The sequence below is a fragment of the Anguilla rostrata genome, chromosome 16 (genome assembly GCF_018555375.3).
Source record: "Anguilla rostrata isolate EN2019 chromosome 16, ASM1855537v3, whole genome shotgun sequence".
NCBI classification, from domain to species: domain Eukaryota; kingdom Metazoa; phylum Chordata; class Actinopteri; order Anguilliformes; family Anguillidae; genus Anguilla; species Anguilla rostrata.
The window spans coordinates 35253395-35268836 of record NC_057948.1 but is presented as its reverse complement, the minus strand read 5'-3'; the positions used below and the strand labels follow the sequence as shown (position 1 = coordinate 35268836).

At 46.4% G+C, this 15442-nt stretch overlaps 1 protein-coding gene across 1 annotated transcript in view; it reads left to right on the top strand.

The window, feature by feature from the left end:
* LOC135242648 (receptor-type tyrosine-protein phosphatase beta-like) overlaps positions 1–15210 on the top strand; it is a 73006-nt gene extending 57796 nt beyond the window's left edge. Inside the window, exons 26-45 of the mRNA XM_064313802.1 lie at positions 175–468; positions 767–1030; positions 1312–1575; positions 2374–2637; positions 3098–3373; positions 3729–3998; positions 4408–4680; positions 4914–5060; positions 5181–5379; positions 6464–6582; positions 7045–7129; positions 7238–7282; positions 7770–7953; positions 8967–9057; positions 10457–10530; positions 10657–10791; positions 11264–11380; positions 11675–11835; positions 12751–12886; positions 13157–15210. Coding sequence (XP_064169872.1) covers positions 175–468; positions 767–1030; positions 1312–1575; positions 2374–2637; positions 3098–3373; positions 3729–3998; positions 4408–4680; positions 4914–5060; positions 5181–5379; positions 6464–6582; positions 7045–7129; positions 7238–7282; positions 7770–7953; positions 8967–9057; positions 10457–10530; positions 10657–10791; positions 11264–11380; positions 11675–11835; positions 12751–12886; positions 13157–13309 — 3551 coding nt within the window. The 3' untranslated portion in view covers positions 13310–15210. The remainder of the gene's footprint in view (positions 1–174; positions 469–766; positions 1031–1311; positions 1576–2373; positions 2638–3097; positions 3374–3728; positions 3999–4407; positions 4681–4913; positions 5061–5180; positions 5380–6463; positions 6583–7044; positions 7130–7237; positions 7283–7769; positions 7954–8966; positions 9058–10456; positions 10531–10656; positions 10792–11263; positions 11381–11674; positions 11836–12750; positions 12887–13156) is intronic.
* The last annotated feature ends 232 nt before the right edge of the window (positions 15211–15442 follow it).

Below are 15442 nucleotides of genomic sequence, written 5' to 3'. Positions count from 1 at the left end.
ATAGCCACTGTCAATCACCTCCAGGTGCTGTTATTCACCCTAAAACATCATAACAATTAGTCAGCAGCTACCAATGAGCTCAAATCAGGCCTGCACAGCTCTGGAAGAGTTACAGTTAATCCTGCTATCTTCCCTTCATCAACATCGCACTGATACCAAACTCTGTTTTTGTAGGGCCGTATCCCATCCTTGGGTTAAATGCCACCACGATCAACACAACGGTGGTGGTTTTGCACTGGCACAGACCCCAGGGGTACCAGCAGGGATACTCATACAGGGTGGAGACCTCCTGCTGTATGCCTACCCCACGGAACCAGACAGAGCAAAACTCCATGGCCACCATCACCGACCAAAACTCCATGGCCACCATCACCGACCTGATTCCAGGCATCAACTGCTCCTTTACCGTCTACTCCCAGGTCCAGAATGGCGTTGAGGGAGAGCCCATCTCTGTGTACCAGTACACAAGTAAGATCTGACATGGCGACTTGTTTCAAATTCACATTGGTCTATGGTGCATCCCATCCTATGTGAGGTTTATGAGGTAAACTACGGAGGCTACAGACATTTTGGCTGCAACTATGCAGATGAGGACACGCTGAAATAATTCTTGAAATAAAATGCACAATTGGCCAAGAGGACTTTAAACACAATATTTTCTTTTGTTAAGGTATTAATTGTTCATAATTCCCTCATAAAACTTGGAAATGTAAGCAGTCCCTCCCCTCCCCCCCTCTCTCTCTCTCTCTCATGCTTTCACACACAGAGCCTGAAAGAGTGAGCCCTGAAGTTTCAAGCAGAGGCACCACTGACACCATTGATGTCAAATGGATGCCTCCACTTGGCATTGTGGAAAAGTACATGGTCAACTTGACCAGCAATTATGGAGACAATCAAACAAAGGTTGTCAACTCCAGCTTTCTGTCACCGTTATTCAGTGGTCTGACACCTGGGAGAAACTACACAGTCGTAGTGACCACAATCAGTGGACCCTTTGCTGAAGACTCAGAGCCTGTTTCCAATGCAACATGTGAGTATTACTGTCGGCTTGAGGGGACTTTTAGAGCTCTCCAGTGTTGTCCAATGAGGTGGAGCTTAGCAACTTTGCCATATATGAATGGAAGCCTCCAGACTTAAAGTCCCAGGTGGAACACAGCTGTGCAACCTTTAGTAGAGATCTGTAAGAGGTGTAGAGCCTTACACTATATGGTAAAAAGTATTTAGTAAAAAGGTAAATAGTTAGAATCTTTTTTGTTTATCCACAAAACTTTCATTCAGATTCTGCTTCTCTCATGTTTGGCATTATTACAGATCCTAATCCACCTGGAGCTATTCATGCAGAAGGGCAGACCACTGATTCCATTACTATCAGTTGGGGTTGGCCCCAAGGCATGGACTTGGGCCAGTACAGTTTCATCATATTCTATCAACCCCATCAAAATGGTCAAACTGAGAGCACAAACAACACGGCTGTATTGGAGAACCTGACATCCGGGAGTCTGTACAACATCTCGGTGGTGACCGTAGGTCCAATGGGCTACCAGAGCTCTGCAGCCACTGCAGGAATCTACGCCAGTGAGTACCCCACACAGGGACTTAGCATGAACTACATCACCCTCATTAACATAGTCACTGTCAATCACCTCCAGGTGCTGTTATTCACTCTAAAACATCGTAACAATTAGTCAGCAGCTACCAATGAGCTCAAATAAGGCCTGTACAACTCTGGAAGAGTTAAAATTAATCCTGCTATCTTCCCTTCATGAACATCGCACTGATACCAAACTCTGTTTTTGTAGGGCCGTATCACATCCTTGGGTTAAATGCCACCACGATCAACACAACGGTGGTGGTTTGCACTGGCACAGGCCCCAGGGGTACCAGCAGGGATACTTGTACAGGGTGGAGACTTCTGGCTGTACGCCTACCCGACGGAACCAGACAGAAAAAGACTCCATGGCCACCATCACCGGCCTGACCCCAGGAACCAACTGCTCCTTTACCGTCTACTCCCAGGTCCAGAATGGCATTGAGGGAGAGCCTATCTCTGTGTACCAGTACACAAGTAAGACCTGACATGAGTACTTGTTTCAAATTCTCATTTGTCTGTGTTGCATCCCACCCTGTGGGTGACCCTAGATTTATGAGATGAACTACGGAGACTACAGACTTTCTGGTCATCACTATATGCAGATATGCAGAAATATTGGTCAGAATAAAATGCACAATTGGGCTGGAGGACTCCTATGAATTTGTTTTCTTTAGGCATGCACTGTTTGCTATTAGCTCATCATCTCAGCAGTCAATCACCTCCTTCTCTTTCTGCCTCTCTCTCTTTCTCTCTCTCTCTCTCTCTCTCTCGTTCTCACACAGAACCTGAAAGAGTGAGCCCTGCAGTTTCAAACAGAGGCACCAATGACACCATTGAGGTCACATGGCGTTCTCCACTCGGCAAGGTGGAAAAGTACAAGGTCAACTTGACCAGCAATTATGGAGATAACCAAATAAAGTTTCTCAGCTCCAGCTTTCAGTCACAGTTATTCAGTGGTCTGGCAGCTGGGAGAAAATACACAGTCATAGTGACCACAATCAGTGGACCCTTTGCTGAAGACTCAGAACCTGTTACCAGTGCAACATGTGAGTATGACCATCAACTTGAGGAGATTCAGAGCTCTCCAGTTTAGCAATATGGGGTCTAAGTTACTGTCCGGACTCATACATAACTGGAATCCTCCCGGTTTAAAATGGATAACGTTTTTTATACCATATATAGTATATTTGTTATTTTTGCACATTTTGCTTGTCCTTGTATTGCCTAAAACTAATTGTGTCACCCTTCTTGGCCAGGTCTTTCATGTAACAGACTTTAATCTCAGTGGGACTACCTTGGCAAAATAAAGGTTTAATAATAATACTCAGCTAATTCTCAGCTGTACACGTGGATAATGTACAATGGCTAATACAAATGGCAGTGTGAATTAATTGTAACAGCTGAAATGCCCATAAAATAATAAACAGAGCAAAGGATGTTGCACCAGCCCTCTAGCTAAGTGTGTTTAACCGGTGTGGTGTGTCTGTCCTTTACCCTCCCATTTAGATCCAAACGCTCCTGGTCCAATCACGGTCACAGACAAGACCACAGATTCAGTCGCCATAGAGTGGACGCCGGCTCCCGGCATGGACCGTGGCTCTTTCTCTTACCATGTGACCTACGGCTCGTCAGCACATGACCTTAAATCACATGACACTGACCCTGACCTCAATGAGTTAACTGTTCGTGGCCTGGTTTCCGGAACTCCATACAACATCTCTGTGGCCACAGTCGGCCTGTTCCAGTACGCGAGTCAGCCGGTGCTCCGCTTAGTTACGACAAGTAAGTATTTGTGTTCTCTGAAAGGTGAAGTCGGACTCGGGTCAGGGTTGGCTTCACCGCAGGGGACATACATAACCTGTGAGACGCTCGGCTTGGTCTGTTTATTTATAGACTGGTCGAACGAAACAAAAGAATGCGTAAAGCCGAACTTGCTATTTCAGTAGTCCCACGCGTGATTTAATTGCTGATATCCCTCCCCAGTATCTTACTTGTTTTTGCTGGTGCTATTTTTTCTGTGATGTTCGAGAGTGGAATGTGGGATAGCCCTTTCCAGTGCATTAATGTTAAGGTTGTTTTGGATACGTGCTGCCGGCCAAGCTCCAACGTCTGTGTCCTTTTCTCATCTCCATTCCAGGACCAGAGAGCGTTCAGGGCCTTCAACAATCCTCGACCGCCGTTGACATGATCAGCATAGCATGGCAGCGGCCTGTTGGGTTCAGACCCGGGTACTCTTACGACGTGACGGTACAGGACAGCACAGGCCATCTCATCAGGAATGGAAGCACCTCACAACTGTCTCATGACTCGACGGGGCTGTCTCCCGGCAACCGCTATACTTTCGAGGTGACCTCCCGGACGTCCGACGGAACACTGGGCTCTCCCGTGACCATTCCCGTCTGTACGGGTGAGTGCCGGTGTCCTGCCCAGTCCAGCTCTGTACCGCAGCCATTAGAAGTGGATATGAAATGAGGACTTTCATGAGGACTTTTATGTGTGTGTGTGTGTGCGTGTGTGCGTGTGCTCGTGTGCGTGGTGCGTGCGTGCGTGCGTGTGTGTTCTTGTGTGTGTGTGTGTGTGTGTCCTGACCTGATGCAGGGGTGGATTCGTCTCGGACTGAGTGAATCAGCAAATTATATTTGGCATTAACAAAAAAAAAAGCATGGATGAAAATTTATTTAACTAATAAATAAATAAATTTAAATCAACAAAACAAATAAATGAATCGGGTGCACTTTTCTGCAAGTTCTTGTCAAGTTGACAGAATGGTCCCAGAATTATTTTTTTTCCCCATTTTCCATTTCTGTGTTTTAAAGATGCGTCTCCCGTTGTCATCTTCAAATGTGACGGACCCAACGGCACTGACCCCGTGCTGAACCTAACGTGGGACAGTCCCGAAGGCGCTAACAAAGGATTCATTTTGAACTGGGGGGACACTGGGAGCGTGACCCTTCCCCCCTGCACAGGCAACTGCAGACACACCATCGAAAACCTCTCGTACTACACCCGGTACCAAGTGCACATAACGACCAATGGCTGTGGGAAAACCAGCAGTGTCCACAAAACTGACTGCCAGACGGGCATCACAGGTAAAACATGCTGATTTGTGTACTTGTTTCACCAGCTAACTTCTGTGTGTGTTTGTGTGTGTGTATGGAATATCATTGGTGAACTTTGGGTAGAAAAAAATACATGTATACAATGCATTAACTCTTCCAGGTACTGTATTCAGGTTTGGATGCGCTCCTAACACACCTATATGGCAACGAGTAAATGTTTTTACTAACATTTCTGCATTTCTTTTTCTTTTCTTTTTTAAAAGCTCCACCTGAACCAAGCAGAAGCACTGGGTTTGCCGTCCTAAAAAAGAAGCATAATATGTTTTTTCTGAAATTCAACTCGAGCATATTAAATAGTGCAAACGGACCAATTGTGGCTTATGGTATACTAATGACATCGAATTTGAAAGGTGAGAATTTCTATTTTAGTGTTAGTGTTATTTATGTTTTATTTTTTTGAGGGATCTTTTTTGTAAAAATGTTTTTATCACGTTATATTTTATTTTGTATTGTTATTACTTCATCTGCAGAGTTTTCTAACGAAAACAACGTTGGTTTACAAAAATACCTCAATAAAACCCACGATGACTGGACAAAAGATGAAAGTGTCCCTTATCTGGCAACCGCACGAACTCGAAATGAGAAACCTGAGTTTGTGGTGGAGATAGGAACGGGTTCGAGGTGGAACGGATACACCAACGGACCGCTCTCGGCCAGGACAACTTACAGGTACGGACGGTATTCAGTGTTGCGCCATTAGTGGCAGGATGCTGAGACTATCAACTGTCTTCCACATTCAGAGTAATACGTCAATCCATTCATTATCTATACCCGCTTATTGCGGTGGGTGCTGGAGCCTATCCCAGCATGCATTGCGGCGAGGGGCAGGGATACACCCTGGACAAGCCTCCAATCTGTCGCAGGGCACGCACACCATTCACTCACCATTCACTCACACCTATGGGCAATTTAGAGTGTCCAATTAGCCTAACCTGCATGTCTTTGGACTGTGGGAGGAAACCAAAGTCACTGAAGGAAACCCAGGTGGACACGGGGAGGACATTCAGACTCCCCGCAGAAAGGCCCCAAGCCAAATTCAAACCCAGGACCTTCAGAATGCAATTAGCTGCCTCAGAACAGAGCGATCTATCTTGCCCTTCAGGATGTATTTTATAATTAATAAATGTGTTTCAGCTTCCCTTGAATTTATGCCCCCCCCCCCCCCCCAGTGCGGTGACCTTTTGTTCTGTTCTGTTTTTTATCTTCTACAGCAGGTGTTGCAAGCACATGTAGCACCTGTGTGTAATATGGGGTTAGGTGAGCTGCCAGTATGCAGAGACACGAGTTAGTGTGTGAACATACTTCACAGGATGTGATGTCACTCCTGGAGAAGCAAAAAATAAAAAAGAGTGCGTTCAGGTCCTTCAGCTGTGGATCTTGGTCTTTAACTTGGCGGGCTGTTTGACGGCTTCTGTTCCGCTGGGCAGTTTGAAACCTACATCACACTACATTTGCACCTTTTTTTGTGACTTCAGTTCATCAGTTGTATACATTGGTGGAATATCATATCAAAGCTGCACGTGTGCATCATATTTTCATATTGACCTGAATTCAGAGACGGAACCACAGCCCGGCTCACTTCAAACTTACCCCATGAAGCCTCCTTCCTTTCATATGCAAAGAAATTGGGTCCACCTACAAGCGTAGCACGTTCCAGTCTTAATTAGCGAAAAGTAATCTCCAATGACTGTAAAGTGATCGTATGATAAACAGTATGTTAAAGGTTATACTGTTTCTCTAACCTCTCTTGCAGATTTGCGTTAGTGATGTTTACCCGCGTTGCACTAGCAAATGAATTGGTTGACGCATCACGATCCTTGTTCTCAATATCTAAGTTTTTTGACGAAGATGTCGCCCTTCCAGAAAATCCAAGTAAGGACGGCCCACCTGAATTATTGCAGTTCCAGTGTTCATATTGCACAATGTAATATTAAGAACTGGGAAAGTAAGCTCGGCATCAACAGTACAGGACTGGCAGTTCAGTTTTTATGAAGGTGTTATGAGATAAGGAAATGTGGAGGGGCTACCATACAGTGTGTGTGTGTGTGTTTGTATATATATATATATATATATATATATATATATACACTCTCTCTCTCTCTCCCCCCGCCACTCTCTCTCTCTCTCCATCCCCCCTGCCCTTCTCTCTCTTCCCCCACCCCCTCTTTCTTTCTCTCTCTCTCTCCCTCGCCCCTCTCTCTATTTCCCTTTCTCTCCCCCTCCCCACCCCCTCTCTCTCTCTCCCCCTCCCACCCCCTCTCTCTCTCCCCCTCCCCACCCCCCTCTCTCTCCCCTCCCACCCCCCCCCCCCCCCTTGCCCCCCCCCCCCCCCAGCGGTTATTACGGTGGGGGCATTGGCAGGAGCGCTGTCCGCAGTAACCTGTTTCACAGCCATTGCAGCCGTGGTCTACTGGAAGAAGTGAGTCTGTGCCGATCGTTTTCTGTCCTCTTCAAAACCGTGAAAACAGACCATGGATGGATGACCCATCATCAGACTGTGGATGACAACAGTATGTGTTTCTTACAGAGCTGCCAGGAAGACACCTGTAGACATCCCTATCGAGTCCATGAGGTGATTATTTTAAGGCCGCCTGTGTCTCAAGTACTGTAGTAGAATCTTACAGTGAATGTTAAGCCCAGCTCCCTCGCCAATATCCTACACTGTCACTCCTCATTCCTGTAATGTTGCTTAAAAAGGTAAAAACTTGTTTTTGTAACTTCTTTCTTTTTTCTTTTACAGCGCCAAAGTGTAAGTACACATCTACTTGTCCTTTTTTGTGTATGCATGAGGGAGTGTGTGTATGTGTGTGTATGAGAGAGAGAGAGGGAATGTGTGAGAGTGATGGAGAGAGAGAGAGTACGCATGATAGAATGTGTTTGTGTGTGAGCATGTTATTGTGTGTATGGATGAGGGAGTATGTGTGTGTGTGTGTGTGTGTGTGAGAGAGATAGAAAGAGTCAGTATCAGACAGTACTCACTGTGATGTGTGTGTATGTGTGTGCATATGCGCGTGTGTGTGAGAGAGAGAAAGAGTCAGTATCAGACAGTACTCACTGTGATGTGTGTGTATGTGTGTGCATATGCGCGCGTGTGTGAGAGAGAGAAAGAGTCCTAGAGTATTAGACAGTACTCACTGTGCTTTCTTCTTCTGCAGTGGTGCCCCTGTGCGAGTGGAGGACTATGAGGCGTACCACCGGAGGCAAAGTGCCAATTCCAACTGCGGCTTTGCCAGAGAATATGAGGTGAGAAAAAAAAAAATGTATTCAAGGCTCTCTACTGTGTCCTCACAACCGCACGTATCCACGAGAGATAAAATCCTCGTGAGAACCTGCTGTGTGACTGAATGTCAGAACTTGGCTTCACGTACATCTTGCTGCGGGTACCAACAGCATTTGTTGCTACGGTTACCAACAGCATTTGTTGCTATGGTTACCAACATCATTTGTATTGCTGTGGTTACCAACAGCATCTGTTTTTTAGTTATAGCAGGGATCTCAAACTTCAGGCCTGGAGGGCCGCGGTGTCTGCAGGCTTTTGAAAAATTAAGCACTCCTGGAACTTAAGTCACATTAATTGGCTAAAAACTCTGCACACCTGGTTTCCCAGGCTGTTAATTGAAAGTTAACTGCAGAAATCTGCCTACACTGTGTGTGTTGGAGTATCACTGATGTACTCTATATCAGTGGTTCCCAGCCCTGTTCCTAGAGGTCTACTGTCCAGGATTTCGATGCAACCCTCAGCACATCTCATTCAACAGCTAGAGATCTTGCTGAGCTCGAATCTTGTGTGCCAAATTAGGGTTGACAGTAGATCTTCAGGAGCAGGGTAGGGAATCACTGATATAGAGTACATCAGTGATATGCTATGTAAAAGAAAGATGACAGGGAGAAGAAAAAAAAACATGGGAGCAAGTCATTTTATTAAGTGCACTAATTTAGTCAGGAAAATGGCGAGCATTGTTGGGCTTAATGGCTTGTTCTCATCATTATGATGTGCTATGCTATGCTATGCTATGCTATGCTATGCTATGCTGTGCTATGCTATATTTTGTTATGTTATGCTATGATATGCTATGCTATGCTATACTATGCTATGCTGTGCTATGCTATGCTATGCTATGTTATGCTATGCTATGCTATGTTATGCTGTGCTATGCTATGCTATGCTATGTTATGCTGTGCTATGCTATGCTATGTTATGTTACGTTATATTATGTTATTAAGTCACCGCGCTGTGTGTTCCCGTTTACCTGCAGGAGCTGAAGCCTGTCGGCATCGGCCAGTGCAAGGTTAGCGCAGAGGCCCCGGAAAACAAGGGAAAAAACCGCTACACCAACGTCCTCCCGTGTGAGTAACCTTAACCCCGCCCTGCCCCTTAACACGCTACAGCAACGTCCTCCCGTGTGAGTAACCTTAACCCCGCCCTGCCCCTTAACACGCTACAGCAACGTCCTCCCGTGTGAGTAACCTTAACACCGCCCTGCCCCTTAACACGCTACAGCAACGTCCTCCCGTGTGAGTAACCTTAACCCCGCCCTGCCCCTTAACACGCTACAGCAACGTCCTCCCGTGTGAGTAACCTTAACCCCGCCCTGCCCCTTAACACGCTACAGCAACGTCCTCCCGGTGAGTAACCTTAACCCCGCCCTGCCCCTTAACACGCTACAGCAACGTCCTCCCGTGTGAGTAACCTTAACCCCGCCCTGCCCTTAACACGCTACAGCAACGTCCTCCCGTGTGAGTAACCTTAACCCCGCCCTGCCCCTTAACACGCTACAGCAACGTCCTCCCGTGTGAGTAACCTTAACCCCGCCCTGCCCCTTAACACGCTACAGCAACGTCCTCCCGTGTGAGTAACCTTAACCCCGCCCTGCCCCTTACACGCTACAGCAACGTCCTCCCGTGTGAGTAACCTTAACCCGCCCTGCCCCTTAACACGCTACACAACGTCCTCCCGTGTGAGTAACCTTAACCCCGCCCTGCCCCTTAACACGCTACTGCAACGTCCTCCCGTGTGAGTAACCTTAACCCGCCCTGCCCCTTAACACGCTACAGCAACGTCCTCCCGTGTGAGTAACCTTAACCCCGCCCTGCCCCTTAACCGCTACAGCAACGTCCTCCCGTGTGAGTAACCTTAACCCCGCCTGCCCCTTAACACGCTACAGCAACGTCCTCCCGTTGAGTAACCTTAACCCCGCCCTGCCCCTTAACACGCTACAGCAACGTCCTCCCGTGTGAGTAACCTTAACCCCGCCCTGCCCCTTAACACGCTACAGCAACGTCCTCCCGTGTGAGTAACCTTAACCCCGCCCTGCCCCTTAACACGCTACAGCAGCGTCCTCCCGTGTGAGTAACCACCCCTTAACACGCTCACCCAAGAGCGGGAATAGATGGTGCCCATTATGACATCACAGGTGTTCATAGTGAATTTCCCACTGAGTGGAACCGTTTCTCTGTGATTGATTTATGTTGCCTGGGGATGGAATGGGTCAGCTAGAAAAACAAATGGTTGAGTGTGATAGAGGCTGCTAAACTTGTATGTTCCATAAAAGGATTTGGGGAAAAAACTGAAATTGCATTGCAGGTTTACATAAGTCGCACGTGCTACAAATACAAGGATCAAACTTACCCAAAATAACCGCCACCGGGTGGCATGACGACGTACGCCACTGATTTCAGCTGACGAGCCATCGCATCATCTTAACTTAGGTCTCACTTCGTTTTTTTGTTTGTTTTCACTTCACAGACGAATCCTCACGAGTCAAGCTGTCGATCCAGGGAAGTCCGTACGACGACTACATCAACGCCAGCTATGTCCCGGTGCGTATCGCGAGGGTCGGTGACGAGCGCCCTCGTACGGGTCAGCTGACCTGTGCCTGTGCGATGTGGGGGCGGTACCCCGCGGGCTGAGCCCCGGCAGGTCTAATCTGTGTTTGCCCCTCACAGGGGTACAACTGCAAGAAGGAGTTCATCGCGGCCCAGGGTCCTCTGCCCGGCACGGTGGACGAGTTCTGGCGGATGCTCTGGGAGAAGAACGTCCGCACGCTGGTCATGCTGACCAGGTGCAACGAACAGGGACGGGTCAGTACCTTTCCGGGGAAGCACACGTGCGTGACTGACCTGGTCCACCTACGTGTCCGTGAAAACACCGCAAACAGATCCCACAAGGATTTTGAGTGAATTTTAAAATTTTCGACCAAAATGTGAAAATCACGTGACTTGAAGAATTTTGTAAAAAGAAATTAATTTACCTGAATCTGAGTAATGACTTACTGTCCTTCCTCAGACTGTACCTGTGATGCTCACAGTAACCTGTTTCCCTTCCTAACGATAAAAACCAGACAGAAGATGCATAAAGTGAAAATAGAGTAAGAGCAACATCAGTATTCACTGTAGTAATATTAATAGTAGTTTTACTAGTAGCTATAGCGTACTAGTATTAGTTGTACTATGCTACAACCATTAGTAACCCTGTTGTAATAAAAGTAGTAGAAACAGTAACAGTGGCAGTGATGGACAGCCAGAGTGTAAACCATCCACGCATTCTCCTCAGGTGAAATGTGAAGAATACTGGCCTTCCCGGACCCAACATTTTAAAAACATCTTCGTGACAACCACGTCTGTAGTCCCATTGGAGGACTGGACCGTCAGAGACTTTGATGTCAAAAATGTGAGCGCATTTGCTGAAATGTTATATCTGCATTGGTAGGGCTGTGCAGTAAAGAATACTGATGCTACACTGACACACTTTAGATGTTGTGTTGGGTAAAATAAGAGTGATCAATGTTGCGTTGGGTAAAATAAGAGCGATTGATGTTGTGTTGGGTAAAATAAGAGCGATTGATGTTGTGTTGGGTAAAATAAGAGTGATTGATGTTGTGTTGGATAAAATAAGAGTGATTGATGTTCTTGGTAGCTGTGTTGGGTGTAATAAGAGTGATCGATGTGTTGTGGGACGTCCCAGGTGAAGACGGCAGAGACGCGCTCTCTGCGCCAGTTCCACTTCACAGCCTGGCCCGACCACGGGGTCCCGGAGTCCACCGAACTGCTCATCGACTTCCGCCACTTGGTGCGGGAGCACATGGACCTGGTCTCCCGAAACTCCCCCACCGTGGTGCACTGCAGGTGGGTCAAGAGCACGGTCACTTGGACACACTGGGACCAGCACTCCCGAAAATCCACCACCGTGGTGTACTGCAGGTGGGTCAAGAGCAGGTTCATCTGGATACGCATGGACCAGTGCTCCCGAAACTCCCCCACCGTGGTGCACGGCAGGTGGGTAGAGAGCCCGGCCACCTGGTCATACAGGGACCAGTGCTCCCAAACCCTAAACTCACCCAGAGCAGAGTCGCACACGCACACACAAGCGCTCCCAAACTCAGCCAGAGTCACTAACGCCCTCACACACTGTCCTGGAGATCAGGGGTCAGAGGTCAGGGGTCATAGTGTTCTGACTGCAGTACTCCGGAGGTCAGAGGTCATAGCATTCATACTGCAGTACTCTTGGGGGTCTAAGTGTTCATACTGTAGTACTCCTCACGGTCAGAGGTCAGGGGTCATAGTGTTCATCTTGCAGTACTCCCAGGGGTCAGAGGTCAGGGGTCATAGTGTTCATCTTGCAGTACTCCCAGGGATCAGAGGTCAGGGGTCATAGTGTTCATACTGTAGTACTCCTCAGGGTCAGAGGTCAGGGGTCATAGTGTTCATACTGCAGTACTCCCGGGGATCAGAGGTCAGGGGTCATAGTGTTCATACTGCAGTACTCCCGGGGATCAGAGGTCAGGGGTCATAGTGTTCATACTGCAGTACTCCCGGGGATCAGAGGTCAGGGGTCATAGTGTTCATACTGCAGTACTCCCGGGGATCAGAGGTCAGGGGTCATAGTGTTCATACTGTAGTACTGTCAGGGTTCAGAGGCTTCCTAATGTAGTACTCTAAGGGGCCAAAGAGTTCACATTCAATTTTGCAGTGCAGTATGTGCATGCAGAGGTCACAGTGTCTGCTCCCAGCTCATGGCGAGTCTCTTCTCCCCCTCTCCAGTGCGGGAGTGGGCCGGACGGGCACCATGATCGCCATCGACCACCTCCTCTTCCAGATCGAGAGGGACAGCATGGTGGACCTGTACGGAACCGTGTACAGCATGCGGATGCACCGGGCCCTCATGGTCCAAACCGAGGTGAGCGGAACGGAACATGCGCTTACATCACAATGCCCCTCTGAGAGAGGAACGGAATGTGCGCTTACATCACAATGCCCCTCTGTGAGGTCACGACTCCGATCCACCAATCACCTGCACCACGGATGTTGCAATGGGTTGCATCTGTATAATGCACATGCATGTAATAAGTACCATCTCTGTTGGCCTTACAGGGCTGGTTGGTGAAAGTGGGTTGTGCCAAACCCCCCCTTTTTTCACCCTTTAAATGTGTGTTTGTTTCTGTCACAGGACCAGTACGTGTTCCTGCACAAGTGTGCCTTGGACATCATCAAATCGAGGACGGGGACCAACGTGGACCTGATTTATCAGAACGTAGCAGCGGTGGATATTTACGAGAACGTTGCGACCATAAAGGGGGCGGCAGGGGTCTCAAGACCATAGCCTTCGCCCGAAACCTTCCATCTCCACGCCCTGTAGCACAGAATCCTCCTGCCTAATGATCTTGAAGATTTAAGGAAAAATATTTTATGTCTTTTATACAGAAAGTTTATATAAGTATATTTTTTAATGAATCAGAATTGTTAATTCTTTCAGTTAAAATTTTTAAGTTGAAAATTTATTTTGGCAGACTTTTCAGGTAAACAATATGCAATAGTTTTGATAGTGGAAACTGTGCAAAAAATACTGTATGCATTAAGCTTTGCACATTCCTTGTAATGAAGAAACAGGCTATTTTCTAAATTGGTATTTTTGTGCTTATGAAACAATGTTTCTGATGCATTTCAGATTGTTTCAGTACCACTAATCAGGATAAATATATGGCTATTTACGCAATGTTTTTTTTTTGTGAATACAGGATAAGATTTTATAAATATCCTACTGAAACAAATTTAAGTACACAAGCACACACAAACACACACACTGCACATAAACACACACACGCACAGATACACACACACTGCACATAAACACACACAGACGCACACACAGACATACACACACATCCTGAAAAATGTTGCACTCAGGACATGGTTTTTCTTTCTTAGGGCTGGTAGGCAGGTTGCCATTCGTTTTAAAAATAAACTTTGTGATATTTATGTCACCACAAACCTGTCATCAGGTTATGTGGTTATGTTTTTCTTTCCCTCATATGCTTCAGAAGCAGAGCACTTAATTTCAGTTTCCCGCGATAGCTGTGCTCATATGGTCTGCCCTGCACTGGTACTGTGACGTCTAGGCCCTGGCACACCAGTCAGGTTCTTCAGTGGCCATTTTGTTTGTGTTTCTTACTTGGGGGTTCGGGGTGGGGGAGGGGGGTGTAGGGTTTTTTTGTCAGAGCACTGTGGAAATCTGACACACAGTGAAGTGATCTGCACCAGAATCAGGGGCCTTGTGAACGTTTAGGTTCCGCAAAGAGTACGTGTTTCCATTTGACACGGCAGCTGTTGAGAGCGAATGTATAGCACAGTACAAAAATCCATGCTGGAATTTTCAGTGTAGTACAATGTGATGCGTGTTCAGATCATCAATATGTCTAATATGGTATGAGATGATTTGCTGAATTTTAAATTGTTTTGTTTTAAGTTTTTTGTTTATATTTTAATTTCAACCTATTCTCAGCACTGTTTGACTGAATGCACTGGTTGCATATTTTATGCATTTTTGACTGTATTAGTAACTAACTTTTCGATTTCTATTTTTGATTTTTACATGAGGAACATTAGAGTTCCTTTTTTAATATAGTCACAGCAGAGTGACTCTGTGTAAATTAAATAATTGTTGCTACACGCTGTTGAAATGTCATTTTTGCTTTGTTTATAAGCTGACCCTGTTGGCTTCTTGCGCATATATCTACTTGGGGTTTGTGACCCCCCTCAAAGACGGCTCAGCAGAGGAAGGTCAAAGGGCATAGGTCAATTCATGTCGTGGACCTTCCAGAAAACTGCCTCAGTCTTTTTTTCTTTTTTTCCTCATTGTGTTTGTTAGAAGTGAAATTACCAGTCAGAACACAAAGAAAATGGCTGAAGTAAGATGCAGGTAAACCCTACCTATACCTCAGGTACAGTGCTGAGATAATGCGCTATCATAACTGAGCTGTGATATTAAAGTTGAGTGCTTATTAAACTGCTGAAGTACCAGCTGCTGATGTGGGCAGGGGTGTTGGCTGTTTTTATTGGTTCTGTATGTTCAGTGCATGCATCAGTACCGATTGCTCAGTTTGCCCACAAAAAAAAAAAAGTAAAAAGTTAATTTTACAGTAATGCGGTAACAGGCTGTGTATCTGAGGAGTGTTAAATGTATTACGGTGTTTCGCGGTAAATAAAACAATTATTTACATTTTAGCTGTTTGCTGTTGCGTGCCTTCACTATTTCCCTGACTCTTACTGTAAAATTCACAGATTATTATTATTATTATTTTTACAGTGCTTGTTCTTCAAGGGTCCACAGTCCCGGAGAACCCCAGGTTCTGCTGGGTTTAGTTTTCACCTCAGAAGCAAACAAAACAACTAGCTGAGGTGAGCTAACTGTGTGATCAGCTTTAATTGATCAATTAAGTGCTGAGTAACAAATAAG